Source organism: Varanus komodoensis, unplaced genomic scaffold (genome assembly GCF_004798865.1).
Source record: "Varanus komodoensis strain SLA01 unplaced genomic scaffold, ASM479886v1 scaffold61, whole genome shotgun sequence".
In the NCBI taxonomy this organism is placed as follows: Eukaryota; Metazoa; Chordata; class Lepidosauria; order Squamata; family Varanidae; genus Varanus; species Varanus komodoensis.
In genome coordinates, this window is record NW_025336236.1 from 302,477 (window position 1) to 321,003 (window position 18,527).

The 18,527-nt window shown below is 37.0% G+C and overlaps 1 protein-coding gene across 7 annotated transcripts in view; it reads left to right on the forward strand.

The window, feature by feature from the left end:
• Positions 1–18,527, forward strand: part of TENM3 (teneurin transmembrane protein 3) — a 384,209-nt gene that overhangs the window by 224,636 nt on the left and 141,046 nt on the right. For all 7 annotated transcript variants that reach the window (XM_044449875.1, XM_044449876.1, XM_044449877.1 and 4 more), the window contains one exon: positions 14,148–14,270. In XM_044449875.1, the coding sequence (XP_044305810.1) occupies positions 14,148–14,270 (123 nt within the window). The remainder of the gene's footprint in view (positions 1–14,147; positions 14,271–18,527) is intronic.

Genomic DNA, 18,527 nt, shown 5'->3' on the forward strand with positions numbered 1-18,527 from the left:
CAACTTTAAAGACTTGCCTAAAATGTCTAATATATTAATATATATCAAAATTTAAATAGTAAAATTAATATATTAAAACCATGCTTTGCTGACTTCTCAAGCATGGCCAAAATTTGCTATGATAATCTTCCCCCTGTTTAATTTCTTAACTGAAGTGGCAAACTTAGAATACCATGGGAAGAAATATGGACAACACTGTCCATATTTCTGGTAACATGTTTCTAGTTACGTAGCCAGTGAAAAGTAACTGGAAATCTAAAAAGTGGTATGCAGAAGTGTGCTGCAGATTATTATTTTTACTGCACTCATGAATAGTAACCTTTTGAATATGAATACTGTTCAGTGGGATAAAGCTGATGAAGATTGAGGACTAGTGATTCCAGGAAATAAAATGTCAAGTAGAGAACAAGTGAAATGGTCAGTGTGTCCAGCACTTTCAGGTGGCGTGAAGATGATCTGCAATGTTTGAAAGGGGTATATATGGGCAAAAAATGTGAAAATACAGTTTGGAAATAATTTTGAAACTTTTGATGAACTGGGAACTTCCCTCCATTTAATCAAGTCTCACCCCACTATTAGAAAGAAAGGCAGCTGCCTCAGGCAGCAGATGCTAAATGGGTCAGAGTGGTAGGAAATGTTGGAGGACAGAGATGTGCCTGTCATATGCCCTGTTCTGTTCCCCCTAAAATAGTATCCTACTCTCAGGTGTGGTAGAACTTTCTGTCCTCTTGCCAGTACTGGGAAAAGAGTCACACTGAGAGCCAAAGGTGCAGTGATTACAGTGTTGGACTGGAAGTCAGAAGATCTGGGTTTTAATCCCCATTCAGCCTTGAAGCTTACTGGGCCAGTCACTGACTCTCAGCTGAACTTTACCCACAGCGTTGTTGTAGGGATAAAATAGAGAAGAGAATCTTGAGAGCCACTTTGGGTTCTTGCAAAGAGAGAAAGATAGGATAGAAATATGTGCAATGATAACAATAAGACCTGCCAGAATTCTTGTTTTTTACTTCAGGCAGCAAATTGTCTGCATTTAATAAAAGTTGATCTTGTTCAAAACATGTAAAGCTATGCTGCATTGCTTCACAAATAAGTAGTACACATGCCTGCTGAAATAAACAATACACAGGAGTTGCCTTCTCTAAATATTCAAGAGAGAGCTTTTTATATACTGGTGATATTACCAGTATTTCAGCTAACTCAGCAACATAAATGTAATATCTGGCATTCAGGGACATACTTTGAAGGTTTGGGTGTCCATAAAGCAGTTAATGGATTAAATTCACTTATATATGTGTAGTTCTCCTCTGAAGATGCAATATCAAAATTCCAATTTAATAGGTCATCCAAGAATAATTCAGTGTAGGTTACTTAATATGAAATTGAAATGGTCTTCCATTTTATTTACCTGTTCCATAACAGTAAGCTTTAAATAAAGCAGTGGGATGAGGAATTATGGATAGAAACACTGGCTGGAACAGCTGGGGCTGACAAATGACTTTGAAGTCCTGGTTTCTGACTGTTTCCACTGTTGCTCAACAACTTTGCTACAACAGAGTCATGTTGCAACGTCTTCTGAAAAATGTGCCAGTGTATGTTGATAAAGGAAGGTTGGAAGATTCATTAAAGTTGTATATTGTTTTTGTTATTTGCCATCAAGTCATGTCTTACTTACGGTGATCCTATGAATGAATGCCTTCCAAAGTGTGCTGTCTTTGGCAGCCCTGCTCAGATCAGTTCTTGTAAAGTCAGTGCTGTGGCATCTTTTATGGAATTTATCAATCTCCTAATTGGTAACCTTGCTGTTCTGCATTCAACTTTTCAGAGTGTTATTCTGTTCTCCAATAAGTAAGTTTTTCCTCCTCATGATGCAGCCAATGTGTGATGCAGACTTAATGTATTCATGATGTCCTCCTCCAGCATCATGTTTTGAATGGATCAGTTTGCTTCCTGTCATCTTTCTTCATTATCTAATTTTTACACCCATACATAGTGATCAGGAATACAATTGTGTAGATGATCTTGGCCTTGGTATCTAGTGAAACTTTTCTAGTTCTTTCCTTGCTGAGCTTTCAGATCTAAATCTTCTGATTTCTTGCTGCAGCCTCCCTTTGGATTAATAGTTGAGCCAAGATATGCATTTTTCACAATTTCAGTTTCTTAATTGCTGGAATTAAAGTTTTATAATTCTTCTATAGTGATTATTTTTGCTTAATGTTTTGCTGCAGTCCTGCTTTTGCACTTTCTTTGTTCATTGGATGTCATTTCAATTAATTGCTTTCTGCCAGTAGTACGGTAGCATCTGCATATCTTAAATTAGCGCTGTTTCTTCTGCCATTTTCACTTTGATCCTAATCCAGTTCAAGCTGTATGAGCTGCATACAGATTAAATAGATAGGAAGATAATACCTTATCCTGAGGAAAACCATTCTGTTTCTCCATATTCTGTCCTTACAGTAGCTTCTTCTCCATGATACATGTTATGTATCAGGACAATCGAGTGCTGAGTTGCACCCATTTCTTTCAGAACTATCCATATCATATCTACTTTCCCCCTCTATTGACAGTTCAGAGTCAGTAAAACAATCTGTTCCTGATCATGCTTAGGCAGTGAGAATACAGTGAGTCCATCTCTGGTATCCAATTACATAGTCTGTTCGATTTCTGTATTCTCATCTGGTAATGTCCATGTGTACAGCCCTCTGATCAGTTACTTGTAGTAAGTAACATTGTTAGTCTCACATAATTCTCGTAAGTTGTTCCATTTCTGATACCTAGGCCAAATTCTTCCACAGTATTGGATTCTGCTTTGTTTCCAACATTTGTAAGCAGAGACATCACCCTGCCAACAAAAGTGTGTATACTCAAGGCTATGGTTTTCCCAGTTGCAATGTATGACTGTGAAAGCTGGACCATAAGGAAGGCTGAGCGCCAAAGGATTGAGGCCTTTGAATTGTGGTGCTGGAGAAGACTCCTGCGAGTCCCTTGGACCCGCAAGGCAATCAAACTGGTCAGTCCTAGAGGAGATCAACCCTGACTGCTCTTTAGAAGGCCAGATACTGAAGATGAAACTCAAATACTTTGGCCACCTAATGAGAAGGAAGGACTCCCTGGAGAAGAGCCTAATGTTGGGAACAATAGATGGCAAATAGATGGAGTCACTGAAGCAGTTGGTGTGAACTTAAGTGGACTCCGGGGGATGGTGGAGGACAAGAAGGCCTGGAGGAATGTTGTCCATGGGGTCACGATGGGTCGGACATGACTTCATGACTAACAACAACAACAAACCCATGAGTATTACCATATCTAGTTTTGCTGTGCTATCAGTTTTGTTTTGGATCCTGAATAAAGTTTTTTTATTTCTTCTTCAGCTTTTTTTATTGGAGCATAGACTTCAGTGATGATTACATTAAGAGGTTTTCCAAGAATTCTGACCAATTTTATTCAATTGAATTTTTCATTATAGCCCCTTACTGCCTGCGCTATGTCTTGCCTCAGTATTAGATCAACTCAGTTTCTTTCAAGTTTGGCATTTCCAGAGTAAAACTGGTTTTTCTGACTGAAAATGCTCCATTCCAGTCCACTTAGTGCACTCATGCCAAGTACTGCAAAGTTTAACTGTTCAATTTCTTGTTTTATGATTTTCAGTTCATTTTGACACTTGTTTTCAATGTCCCATATTCCAGTTGCATGAATTGTGCAGCATCAGACTTTCAGCTTTGTTGAAGTGTCATTAGCAGAGTCATACTTGTTCTTTGCTCTTTCTTGGTAGCTAGTTGAGTGCTTTCCAACCAGGAAGTCTTATTTTCTGGCACTATCACTTGTTTCATTTCATTATAGGATTTGCAAAGTAGGAATATTTAGAAGTGGTTTACCATTGTCTCTTCCTGTGCAGTACTAAGCAGAGTTAATTTGACCTTCACTGCAATTTACCGCAAAAAATCCTTTACCAGTGTCACCTTCAGCCACTGCTGGTGCACAGTAAGCTACACTTCTGAACTTTCTGCACCTGCATAACCATCAGAGATACCTATTCTTTTCTGCTGATGTGGCAGTTACTCCTGAAGAGGGTCACTGCATCTTAGTCTGGTTTCTCTGCTTTGACCTTTTCACCTTGACCCTGCTAGGGACCAGCCCAGTGAAAAAGTCTGGCCTCTTCACAACAATGCTCTCAGCTTCTCTTCCTCTCCAACCATATTAAAGTGTAGTTTCACGAGAGGAAAACTTGCCTTTTTCCCTAAATCTACTTAGATCAGAAACTTGAAGAAAAATGAAAGGAGTGAAGAAGTTTAGCTAACCATGACTGGTATGCTGGGCTATTAGACAGTAAAACTATGCATATTTATTGGAGTAACTCACACTGAAAGTTATGCATGCAAGAGGACAGAGAGTTATATTCTATGATACCATAAATGGACAAATTCTGGTCAAAATTCCCAAAGCGTTTACTCCAGATATGGGCACTGTAGTGAACTGACACAGTCTACTTTGTACCTACCACAGTCTACTTTGTACTTTCTACAGTCTACTACTCCAACAACATGAAGATGGATAAACATGCATACATGTGCACTTTATTTAAATGTTCAGATAAATGAAATGTGTTCAAAAATACGACAGTCTCTGTACCAGCATAGTGTAACAGTCGACATCATTCGCTAAAGTAAAGTTTCATCTTCTCAAACTCTCTGTTGTGCAGCTGGCAGAAGGATATGCAGTAAGAGAATGGCTTGTCTTGTCATCTTGTCCTTCTAACACCATGACAACAACGCCTTTGGAAGTGCAGTGATTCAGAGAAAGGAAGTAAGGAAACAAAGGGAGCAAACATGAGAGAGAGAAAAGGCCAGAGGTCACAACAAGGAGAAAAGAGAACAAAAGTGAGAGAAGGAAAAGAAGACATAGGAAAGGGAATTTCAAGCTAAGAAGTAGCTTGAATGAATCCAAAAACATAATCCTCACAAAATAGAGAAAGCAGTTTTTTAAAAAGTTGTTGCAAATATTACCAGCAGCATGCAACTTATATATGTGAAGACAATGTGTAAACATAACCTTCTTAAAGGATAACAAAAATTAAAAATCGTAAAGACTTTGTTAACAATGTTAAAATTATTAAAGATTAATAATATTTTAAAACTGTAATTTTCTTTTAAGCATACTTAAATATTATTGAATACTAATTTTTCAGCAATCCAGCCTTTTGAAAAAGAAGTTTTGAATCTTTATTTTATTTGCCTGAGGCTTAAGTAGAGAACAGACGTTATCCTACTACCCCTTGTCTTTATACCCCTCTTTGTACATGAGTTGTTTTATTGTGTGATTGTCAGTAGCTACTCATGGGTGTTTACATATTCTTTAAACAATATTATGACCCTCCAGTTTCACTTTCCACAAGTAGTTATAGAGCAAGAAAGATGGCATATTATTTCTTGCAGTTAGGAAAAACACTGTTTCAAGTGGTTTATTTGTGCTATTCCACTATACCTAGAGTGCCACCTAGAGGTAGCTGAAAAGCAGAGAAAATGTTTCTCATCTCAGTTCTGTAATGAAAATGAAAGTACATGAAGCGTATTATAGCCTCATGTAGAAGAACCCTTGGTAAGGGGGCCTCTGTTTTATTGATTTTTTGTAGTTTTTATTGAATTGTGGTGCTGTTTAGGAACTTTGTAAACTCCCCAGAAAACACTGGCTATTGGGAATTGTAGAATTTAAATAATGTGCAAACCAAGAGCTGTGATTTGAAATAGATACGGTTTTTTAAGGTATCGAAACAAGCCATGGTTTATTGTTAACCTGATTAATAATTTGATAAAGTTTATTTTAAGCCATTATTTCTTGTTCGCATGTAACAAACAAGCCAGAAATCTGGCAAAATATAGCAATCCTGGTCTGCTCCTTATCCCATTACACAGGAAAAGAAGAGAGCAGGCTCTTTTCTACTCATACATACAGTGCTAAACCACAGTTTAGTTTTACATGTGAAGCCTACTGTTGAGCAATAAATAAATGTATCAGTTGAAGATATGGTAAGTGAGAAATCTGAGACACTGCATCCTTTTATCTGAAACGCAAGATGCTGTGAATTTTAATTGTTTTTCCTCTCAGTCCTGCTTTCTATTACAAATAACTGAATAACATGGAAGGTAGGTCCAAGATCCACAGCTGGATCTGGGAAGATGATCATTGTTTCTGTTCTTTGCTTTTTCATAATCCTCTTGATTAAGATGTGCTTCAAATCCTAGTGAAGATCGAATCTTGCTTATGTATGGACCATTATTAAGTTAGTGCTAACAAAACCCTTAACCTTAATTTAGGCAGGTGGGATACTGTTGCATTCAAGATGTGGGGGCAGGGGAAGAGAATGAATTATTGCTAATTATAGTAATAATTATAAAATAAACTATGCATCCATTGACTAATATGCTCACTTGAATTTAATCAAGGATAATGTGGTTATTTTGGCTTTTTAGGCTTTGTAGGTTTTATGAAGGGTAGTTAAAATTCTTTGACAATACAACTCAAATTCTTTGATATTTTTCCCTTTATCTTACTAAATTGAGAAGCTTCTCAAGGTGCGTGGATTTCCAACACTAGAGTTAGCTAGAAATATTTCAGCAATTCACTGTTCACAATTACCTAGATTCAGTTCAGCTTTTGCATGATACTAAATAAATAGTTATTGCAAGTGCATTTAACATAGAATAAGGACTAGATGATGCAATCCTTTGACACATAGCAGGTTTCTTAGTTTGCACTCTGTTGTATGTATTTTGAAGTGGTTAAACTTAACTTCTGTGGGAACAAACTGCAATTCAACATTGCAACTGCAAACAATCCTAAGTGACATTCTGGTTGGCTTGTCTGTTTATTTATTCTTATCTAACATATGTATGCCTTCTTTCTTACATTGCTATTTATATATCTCTTTCTTCATGCTTTCCCACCTTTGTTGTTAACCCCCTGAGTTTGGTTCTTGATCCTCTCTTAGTTCCTGAAGAGTATATTTAAAAAGGCATTCTGCGCATCGTCCTAGTTTGTATTCTATTAATCTTTATGGTTTTTTCCTTAGATTAGTTCATGTCATTCTCTGCTTCATGCTTCTCATTATTAGCATTTTTCTATTTTAACTCTTTCTTTGCAATGGCTGCTTGCTCCATCTTGTATTCAGTATAAGTTATTTTCTCCTACACTGCTAATGTTCTTCCACCAATCTTCATTCTTTGTTTTCCAAATTATTCCTGATATTTCATAAGCCACATACTGCATCTGCTGTTTATGTCCTTTCTCTCTTGATTCTTTTGCTATTATCTTGCTTTCGTTGTGCTACTACACTCTTTCCTCTTTTAAGAGACATCTCAAAATCTATCTCTTCTAAGGCCTTCTTCCGTGATAGCAGTCTTTATATTTGATGGTCACAGGAATATAAATGGGCAACCTTATTTTCATCAGATATAATAGTATGCTGGATAATCTAAGGGCTCTAATTTTAAGGCCTCTGTCAGCCAGGCTGAACAGGTTGGAGGCTTTTGATCATGGCCAGCTGGATGGGTCTCTTGGCACATCAAGATGTCTTACATAGCTGTGCCTGGGGTCAGTGTTTTAAAAGTCCTTGCAAAGAGTAGATGCAGGCCCTGTCTGTCTGTCTGTCTGTCTGTCTATCTAACATACCTTTATAGCACTTAATATATTACTCTCTAAGAGGTTTACATTAAAATGCCACATAAAATATAGAAAAATTAAACAATACATTTAAACAGTTAAGAATGTTTAAAACCATTGAAGACTCTTCTTCCACAACATATACTGTTGTGCTTCCTTTTCCCCCTCTGCTATCTCACCCAAGGATGCTATTTCATGTTCAGAAGAAAAGCCATCATAGTACTTTCCAAAGCGACTGTGAGGGGTAGGGTATAGGGTGAAAGAATCTCCTCTTGGATTCTTGCTCCAAAGGTTCAGGTATGTGTCAGGAATCTGCACTGCTTTCAAAAAACCTACAAGAATGCTCTGCATTTTGGCATTATTGTGACTATTAATATTATGCATGTTAGCTTGAGTGACAGTAGAACAACTGGGAAATTGAAATCATACTACTATTTGTAATAATACTGGTTTTAACACCAGTTTTACAATGAGGCCAGATTATTTGTAACATGAGAAAATGGTATGTATAAACCAGACAATCATGAATATGGATCCACTGTGGTATCAGTAGCACAGTTTGGGGACAGTTTGGACTGCCTCTGTTAACACCAAAGTTTTATAAATTGCACTGACCCCAGGAAATATAAATTCTCTGCTACTTCAACTATTTAGAAGTTGCCTGCACTATTTCCAGGAATACTTCTATTTTATTAAATATTTACCTGAATGTGTATTACTGAATCAGTTGTAAATTTGTGACCGAGTGTCAAATGAAAAAAAAACAAATATTCTAACCAGACTTTCCCTGTAAAAAAACAATTATTTAAATATTGATAGTAACATAAAATATCTGTTGCCATTTATATTTTCATATATCTCAGTATCATAAATCCTGCTTCATTATGCCATATTTCATTGTTGCATGAAATCATGTTTTATTGCTGCTTGTGAACCTTTGAGGGAATCCATCCATTTTGAGCTTATCTGAAGAATGGTACAATCAAAACATGTCATAGTGAAATCATAATGTCTATTATACTAAAATATTTGACATTTAAATCCCTCTTCAAAATATGTGTTGCTATGAATGTAGCAGAGAATGTCCACTGAAAAAAGAAAGTAATTGACAAATACAATTGAGATGATGATGATTTGCAAATATTATTATGCACTGTTATTTTCAGCTATTTGAGTTAAAATGTAAGAATGTATTATGTATGGGAGAATCATCCAAAATGTATTTCTAACAATTCTCCAGAAGTTTTGATAAATTTGGTAGGAATTTGTGCTAGTCTCCTTCTCCTTCTCCAACTTGTGAATTCTTTCATGCTGAACCGTAGTATCATTTGCATGTCGCTGTAGTCCACTTTGATTTACCTACTGTACAGCTTTTCTCTCGCCACTGTTCATTTGGACTTCTTTGTATAATCTCCCTTCTATTACTTGTCACACTTCTTTGTTGGCATGTACTGGAAATGTATTCAGCAGATGTACAGTAGACTTGCTATCTCAAAAAACAGGAAAGGTAGAGGGAGCTGATCTATTATCTAACAGCTTCTTTATAGAGATTAAACCATCTCAGAAGCTGTGCATCCTTTTGTTTCTACGCATTGTATTATTTTTCTTTGAAGCCTTCTAAATAAGCAGACACCTATAATTTAAAATGCACAGTTTAATTTGAATTCTGAAATGAATGTTTTAAGTGCAATGTCCATGGGTTTGTTGTATCTGTGTGAGCTATGATCCCAGATAAGTTTTCTGCTGTCATAGGTCATTGCCATCAGTAATATTTTGAGATGTTGGTTATTGTGGAAAAATCTTCTGGGTATACTTCATACAAAGTGCAAAGCATAATACAATATTTACAATTTCAGCACTGCACACTATTAATATTTGATTGGTGTTGCAAGTGTCACATGCTGTTATTGTCAGTGGCACTGAAAAGAAAATGTTCAATGGGGAGAACAACCCTGTACATAGAAAGATCAAGAAAGACAAGTGGCAGTCAGAAGGTTAAAAGCATCATGATGAGATATCAAGGGACTTAAAAAGTATAATTATTTAAGGAGTATTATCTACTTCCCCTTGAACAAGGCTCGTTTTCAAATAAAGCTTTATCACACCATTGCTTGTAAATCACATTGCTGTTATGTGTAGAGTATAGCAAACTTTTACCATCTTCTTGATCAAACAATAGAGCAAGGACGGGAAATTTGTGGCTGTCCACATGATGTTACACTGCAGCTCCCATCATCCCACACCACTGGCTTTGTTACCTGTGGCTGATGGGAGTGACAGTCTGCCAACATCTGGAGGGACACACATTCCCTGATGAAATAAGGTCATGAGGCCCCACAATAAAACTATTGTTTCAGAAACCCACCCCCAAAATATTGGCATGATCCTTGCCCCCAATTCTAGATGATGACAATCCTATTTTTATACCTGATCATCTAAAGGAGCAGTAAATTTTTAGATACATCAACCAATGGCAAATTTCCCATAAAGAGCTAAAATTAGTACAGAGTCTGTAAAGCATGATTCATTCATTTCAGATATTGCCTGCTGGCACCTCAGTACTACTTTGTTACATTCATTTTGTGTTGTTTTTATTGTAACCATCCCAAGACACTAGTAGTTGGACAGGATATAAAAGCTTTAAATAAAATGAATGAATGAATGAATGAATAAATAAATAATCTCTTTTGTAATTCCATGCTTTTCAATTTGGTTGCCTTTTCTTCTTTTGAGTTAGTTTGTGACTTGTGTCTAGGCACTATAGAAAGTCACTCACTGATGTTATCATTCTGAGGAGGAGGAGGAGGAGGAGGGCAGGACCAAAGGGGGCTGGGTCTTTGTAATTTCAAGGCAGAGTGTGACAATTGGCCTGCCTAGGAAGGGACAGAAGGGCTTTCAGAAAGGGAGGGAAGCATATGCAAGACCTAGTCCTTGACTCAGTAAGGAGGCTTCAGGAGAAATGAGCAGTGCAGCAGGAGAGGCTTCATCATTTGCACCATCTTGATCTCCATCTGTGAAAGCCACCCTGATGTTGGATGAGAAGCTTACTGAAAGGGGAGAGGCAGAACAGGAGGTTTCCAGTTTTGATCCAACTCTACACATAGGCAGATGCTTCTCCCTCAAATTTGGCAGAGTTCATACTGTTCTGTAATCTGTGTTTCAGTGAAAGAAATGCATTTTAAAAGCTAACCCTGAGTTTGAACCCAGGAGGGAGGGACTGGCTCACACCAGGCATCTACTTTTTCTTGTTCAGGCTCCATGGATTGCAATAATATTGCAGTTGTCCAAAAACTAAGTCAGTGCAATGTAGAACTGGACCTGGGGCTGATGAGACCCTCATTCATGTTGTGGTATGCAGATCCACCCAATATGTTCAGTGGTAATTGATTGTTTAAATAATAAGCACCTAACAATTGTTTTCAGGTTTATATTCATATTTATCAGTTGTGCGTCCACAGCATGGGAATGATAGTGCTTAGTGTCACCGTTTCCCACACCCTGTTCCCAGTGCACCGCTTCTTTGTCCACAGCTGACTTAATACAAAATACTATCAGTGCTACAATGTTTGGCATAGCCTTGGTACATGTGGCAAGTTAATTACCTTCAACCTAAACTGGATGTTCTCAAGTCCAGCTTATGTGATGACAGAGACTTCATAAGATGTCATTCCAGTGTTACTACAGCAGAGCAAACATTCACATTGAAATTATGCTTAAGAAACTTTTGGACTTTCCATTCAAATATATAAGGTAGAAATGGGATTTTAGGTTACTGGCTTTTTCACATAAGTAAAACTGGAAAAGTAAAAATATTGAAAGGAAACACAAGAGAAAAACTCTTCTAACAATAGCACTGTGCATAGAAAGCATTGAAAATGTGCTCCCCCACAGTAAACTCCTACAATCCGGCCTGAATTCAGATGGGATGGCTTATAAGTAATGTTGCTGACAGACATCCAAATCAATTTAACAGAGTAAATAGCCTATTTGGAGAAATAAATGCTGGTATACTTTCCAGTGAACTAAAAGCAAGTATAAAAATTGTTTTAGTTGCTTCTGAACATTTGTGACATGAACAATGTAGAATATGTATACAGATGTTCTATAGACTTTTCTGGGTAGATTGCAAAATGTAGAAGATTCATCAGTAAGATCTTCTTGACATATCTTGTACCAGCACTCTCACTAAGCAGTTTCCTTTGTGATGTGTTTTTTATAGATTGTATTATGAAAAGGTTTCTACAGAAATGGGAGCTGTACAATCAAGATTAGATCTTTCACTGATAAAACTCCAAATTAATGGATTGATTTAATCCACTCAAAAGTATATACCTTATTTTCAACCACAGAATAACAAGAGATACAGGTGCAGTACTAGAAAGGTTAGGAGCGCTTGCATGAGAGCATGGCCTGCATTCTTTCTGTCTATATTTGATTTGTACATTTTTATTTGCAAAGGATAGATTTGAGGTAAATATATATCTTAAATAGTTGTATCTAACAAACATTTCAGCTTTTGCAGGCCTTTTATTTCCCCTTTAGTCAAATGCAGGGTGATCATATTAGGCTGTTGGCACTTTAAATGCTGACTGGTGTATCATGGAATAAGTTTTCATGGGACTCAGACATAAAATGAATGAAAAGAAAGAATGCGGTTGCTAGATACAGTCATTGGGGCCCAATAGAGGTTGTTTGAAAACTGCTGTTTTATTTTTGTCTGTATGCCTTATAACGAAGTCCAGATTCTTAATGCAGTAAATTTTATTTAAATGTTACTGAAAATTAAAACAGTAAACTGTTTAAAAAGTAGCTGGAACCTACTTTTTAAGAGGGAATGTATGTGTTACTGTGAATATCAGGCACTGGTGATGGTTCATCAGGCTTCATCAGCAAATATTGATAATTCTTCATTTACTGAAAGAATGCTAAAAGCTGTATCAACTGTTTCTAACTTCTAAAATTCACAGTAACAGGCACTATAGTGCCGCTAAGCAGTAAAGCAGACTAGCTGAAACATTTTTAGTAAAGAATATTTAGAAACCCTCAAGTGGGACTCAATCCTTGCTTTGTTGCATTGAAGCCATTATACTGAGACAGCATAACTGACAGTAGATTTGGCCTCTGGGATTTTGCATACCCATAGTAAACTAAGGCAACAATAAAACATGAGCAGTAGGCAAGTCACGAAAAGAAATTTCATGTGAAGTACATTCAAAATATGGGATAATTCTGGCAGTGTTCCAGAAATGATGATGTTTAGACAGGAGAGCAGTGTTGGGAATAAAACAGAATTAATGTTAAGATGTGCAAGAGGAAATAGAACTTCGAATCAGTAATCTGAAGCCCAGACTTTTGCATGCACTTCACAGGAAATTTTCAACTATATGGTTATGAAAGTAACATTAAAATGAGAGACAGAGAAAAGATGTTTGTATTAATAGTTGCAGAATTCCAAACCACAGTAGAAACTTTTGTTGCCTATGCAAAAAAATATACATCTTAACTACAAACTGTCATTCCCTCACTCACTGAACTGCACTCAGCAGAGTTTGGCTACACCAGCTATCTGACCAGCAGGAATGCAGTGAGTCTACCCCCTGCAAAGAATGTTATGTGGATTTTCAGGGGCAGTTTGCAGCTACCCAATTGACCTTCATTGGCCCAAATGTTTTTGCAAAACTGATTTTAATGTCAGTCTGTTATGCTATCCTGAGCAAAGTAAAGATCAATTTCAGTGATCAGAAAGGATTGTGTTGAGTGCTGACACTCAGTTACTGGTGGTATGGTAGATCTCTGGAAGCAAAGCAAACCTCTTGAGAAATCGTTTTCTTCTAAATTCTTAGCCTTCTTAATCATTGACTTTAATGGACCACTTCACTGAAATCCGTAGAGTAGTGTCTGCTAAACCAGGGTCTAATCAGATTCAATTCACCTTGAATACTTGAGGAAGACGAACACTGAAGTAGCTAACATATGCTCTTCGTTTCACCCATTTGACTCTTGTATGTACTCTAACACTTCAGTGGATGATTATCTGTTTTAATACCGTTTTTCAAAACAAGTCTTTTGTTTTAAGATGGATGGAGTTGATCGGCGAAGGAATAAGGGCAATAATTCAGAGGGCATTTTTCTTTGTGTGGTTGTTGTCTTTGTTTTTTTCTGTATCAGTGTGGGAATTGTACAAAATACTATGGAGTGGCCCGGCATTACAGCTGTGTCACAGAGATTAAGTGTGTAACTGTTTTGTGTCTAAAACCGTTTCTTCATATTCATATTACTTTGTACCTTGAAACAGCATTCAACAGGCACAGTTTCCCTTAAACCAGACATTAAGTAAAATAATTAAATGCTAAGGAAGGCAATTATTCTCAATACAGTATTTTAAAATATAAAACTATTTTTCTATAAAAATGCATTTACAATGGTATCTTGGTCTGTTTTTTTCCCCATGCATGTGTATGCATTGTTAAATGTAATGTTTTCTTTACCATCAGCAATGCATCTATTTGGCCTCAACTGGCAGTTACAACAGACTGAAAACGACACATTTGAAAATGGAAAAGTGAATTCTGATACTGTGCCAACACACACCGTATCATTACCTTCTGGTGAAAATGGTAAGCAAGCATTTAACTTTCACTATCTACCAAGGTTCTTATAACTCTCGTCTAACAATTGCAACTAATTTTATTACATCTACTGAAATTACAATGGATTTTTTTAAATGAACAGATAGAATTGCTGGATCCTATGACCTGATTTGAATGTTGTGACTCTCCATAGGCTTTTTAAGCCATCACTAGTTATGAACTAGTGGAAGAGAATGCACAGGTTGATTTGATAATTTATCATCATGTGTGAACCCGGAATGGCACACTGCTGAGGGAGAAACAAACCTAGAATTGTAATCCAAGAAGAAACTATGGAATTTTGAGATCTGATCATCTATTTCATAGTTGAAAATGATACAACCACACATCTGCTTTGACCCACAGACTTATTTGGTTTTACATCCATGCCTTAGAACCTGTCACTAGAAATTGAGAAGACAGAGCCACCTTCACTGAAGTTCTGGTATTGTTTTCCCATTTTCCTTTTGCTACCAGAAAAGAAGGCAATCTCAGAAAAGATTTAGGATAGATGTAGTCATTGAATTAGTTTCAGTTAATTGCTTTGGATATAACATAGAGTAGATTCACAGCAAATTAATAGGATTAAGAACAAATACTTTTTATTTAAATTTTCATCCCAATCTGTGTTTTAGTGGTAATTTATAGTTGACGAAGTTTGTATAGCAATGCCTGGAGAAAAAGTGCTAACAGAAGGATTGTGCATAAGACAGCTACCGTATTTAAAGTGAGTTTAGTTTGGATGACAGGAACATGTTTTCAGAGTAAAACATTGCTTGATTAGGAGTAAACACAGTCTCTAAAGGAAGCTCTTGAGTAGCCTTCCCCAGTTGGAAGTCCAGATTTGTTGGACTACAGTTTCCATTATTTCCAGTTAAAAAGGACAGTGTGACTGGGGATGGTGGGTATTTAATATATCAGAAGGGCACTAGCTTGGAGAAGGCTGCTCCTGGGCATATGCCATCTGGATATTATTATGTAGTAGACCCAGCAACTAGAACAGACACATTGATGTGTGTGCTTCTCATGGTCTGTTTGTCTTTCTCTGAAAAGCCTTAAGGCTTTCCTTGTGTTATACTGAAGTTGTATGCCTCCTATCATGGTACACTGTTTAGCTTTCTTAGAAGTTGTCCTAGGATATTATATTGAGGTTGCCTCTTCCAGGCAATATATAAAAGTCAAATGCCATATTAATTTTGTTGTGGGAGCTCTTAAACACAAACCACCTAAGGGATTACATTTTATTGACTTTCTCTGATGTTGCCCTTTAAGTTTTTCTAAATCTTAAAGAGCCCATCCACTTTTAGTGAACAGATCGATAGTTTTTAAATGGAAAACCAGATTTAAATGGTTGATGAATACTGTATTTGCTGAACTATTTCCTTTAAATCTGTTTTCCCATTCAAAATGTACTGGTGACCTCTGTGTCATTGCAGATATAGATAGAAGCCTTTTCTATTCACTTTGCTGTCCATCACAGTTCCAAATTACAGAAATGATATGACTCCATCTCCAATCTCTGCCATTTTTCAGAAATTTTGTCCAAAAGAATGCTCCTTTCCCTCCTTCTCTCATTTCTTTTTGCTTCAGATCTGTGCCTTGTACTTTAGTATCCATTATCTCTATTCTTATGTGGGTGGCTTCCTACTTATAGAAAAGAACAGGGGGAAAATCTATTGTGCATTTAATGAATATATATACACTGTACTAGCAGCTGTGGCTGCCACATTCTTCAACTATGACTAACCAGTGCATTTTTACATAGAAAGTCATTTTCACAATTGCTATTGACATGTTCAGTGTGCATTGGACAGAGAGAAAGAGGGGGGAAATCATATTCTTAAATGTTAATGTATTTGTGTTGAAGGGTATGGAATTAGATCATGGGTGATGACTTCCAGTGCAGTCAATTCAGATAAGTAGTTTCTGATAATATGTAGTTAACATTTCATGACATTCAATATTGAGACACTGTTATTTAAAAATCGAGAACAATGAATAATTATTTTACATTTTACACGTTGTACTTTCTCAGGGCTTACACTAGAGTGCTGAAAGCTCTTGAGCAAGAGTATTAATGTGCTTTCTACACTTCCCAAAACTGGACTCATCTTGGGGGCAAGACGTGGCTTATACCCATGATCCCTCGTTCTGTCCCCTCTTAGATGTTTACTGCCCCAAACCCAAGATCATTCTCTTTCATCCATCTTGTGGCATAGTGGCTAATTGGTGGTTTGATTGCTGAACAAGGATAACCACAAGACTGACATAAAAGCCAGCCTGCCACCATGATGTTCAGTACTGCCAGCAACATGTAGCCATACAGTTATCCAGCATCAATAACACTAGCCAGAGTACAATTCATCTTAGCCAGCCTGGATGTTATTCATGTATTTATTATATTTTTATTAGCCTATTAACAATACTTTTCTGGGCAGATTACATAAAGGTAAAAGAATAAAATGCAATACAACTTGCAACAACAACAAAAAGCACAGGAAAAAGTATATAAAATTGAAAAACTGCTCTTTCCTTCCTCATGTTCTGCTTTCACTAGACTACTGCTGAGTAGCACTATGACTGGCCAATTATGTTTGTTACCCAGGAAAAGGCAGTCAGTTTGCTGAGCAAAACATGGGGAAGTCTTAAGGAGTGACTGGGATCCTGCTGGGGATATGGCCATCCACACTCTTGAGGAGCAAAAAGAAAAAGAAATCATTGTGATTAATATATGTGTTAAGAAAGGCATGAGATAGACTGTGCTTACATGCTTGTAGTGGCTTGTTGCCCACACTTATGTGGGGCTGGCTGCATATTGAGCCCTAAAGTGATGACTTAAGAATATGTTGGGAGTGAGGCCAAAAGAGTTTGATTGTTGACTAGGCATTAAATGCTAACCCATTGTGTCCATAGCAATGGTAGAATCTGGTATGTCCTATTAGTTATGACCCTCTCTTGATGCTAAATGTGCTTAACACTTGTGCTTGACCTTACTATATCATGACTCTAACATGATGATTGATATTTGCCAGAAGCATTTTTTAAAATTTGTGACAATTGGGATGTAGCACTAAAGAATGCTGTTAAGAAAAGAACAAGCACTATCTTCAGCTCAGCCTTTCAAATCCTTAGTTCATCTTATCTCATAATCTGATGCTATTTCGATGAGTTTCTGATTTTTGTTTTTGGGGTTTTGTTATTGTGTGTGGGGGGGGTTGTTTGTTTTGTTTTGCTTTGCTTTGTTTTTGACAGCCTTGCTACATTAGATTGCTTGGTAGGGATGGAGAAATAAATGAGGACATGGGATAAGTTGAATTAGACATTATAGAGGTGCTTGAAGTGAAGTGCCATCAGCATGCGGATAATGTTCAGCTTGTTCTCTCTATGACATCTGAGTCAGTGAAGCTATGCAATTTTTGGAACAGTACCTGGAGTTGGTATAGGGACTCATACAGAATTATTGTGGTATTTTGGGCAAACTACTCTATCAGGGAATTAGGTATACAGATAGAGTTGCATTCACCTTGAAAAAAGAAAGATAGGCAACTTGTGCCTTTAACCAGCTTTACCTGGTTTCAGAGCGGGGATAGTCAGACTGTGGGGATCCATTTTCTGGTACTTTTTCAATTGAATTAATATGTCATTGTACATGGGGCTGGCTGCCCTTGAAGATGAATTTTGCAACTTTGGAATAGTGCAGAATATGGTTATCAAAAATTTAATCTGTTGAGCCAAATGGAATATTACACAGATCCTTAAAGTGCTTCATTGCTTCTCAATGTAGTATAAAGTGCTGGTGCTTTCCTTTAAAGCCCTAAATGACTTGAGACCCAAATAACAAAGGCACGTCCCTCCATACATCAAGCTACACAGATCGTAGGCTTTCAGAGGAAGCTCCTCCCTAGGTTCCTTTGACTGTAGAAGCTTATTGTGTAGAAACAAGGCAAAGAGTCTTCTTTGTGGATGACTCCATCTTTGTAAAGCCTTCCTCAGTGACCCTTAACTGGCACCAATGCTGTTATCATTTCAATGCCAGATTAAACCTTATTTGTCAAGGCATTTTAAAGTGTTGGCCTGGTTTATTTGGCTTACTCCCTCATTTTTATACATTTGTTTTATTATGGTGCTGTTTTGTGATTTTATTGTGTAGCATATCTTGTTTTTTATACCTCGTAGATAGTACCCTGATATTCTAGGATGAAGGGCAGCTTAAAATTATTTTAAGTTAAAAAAGTGAAGGGCATG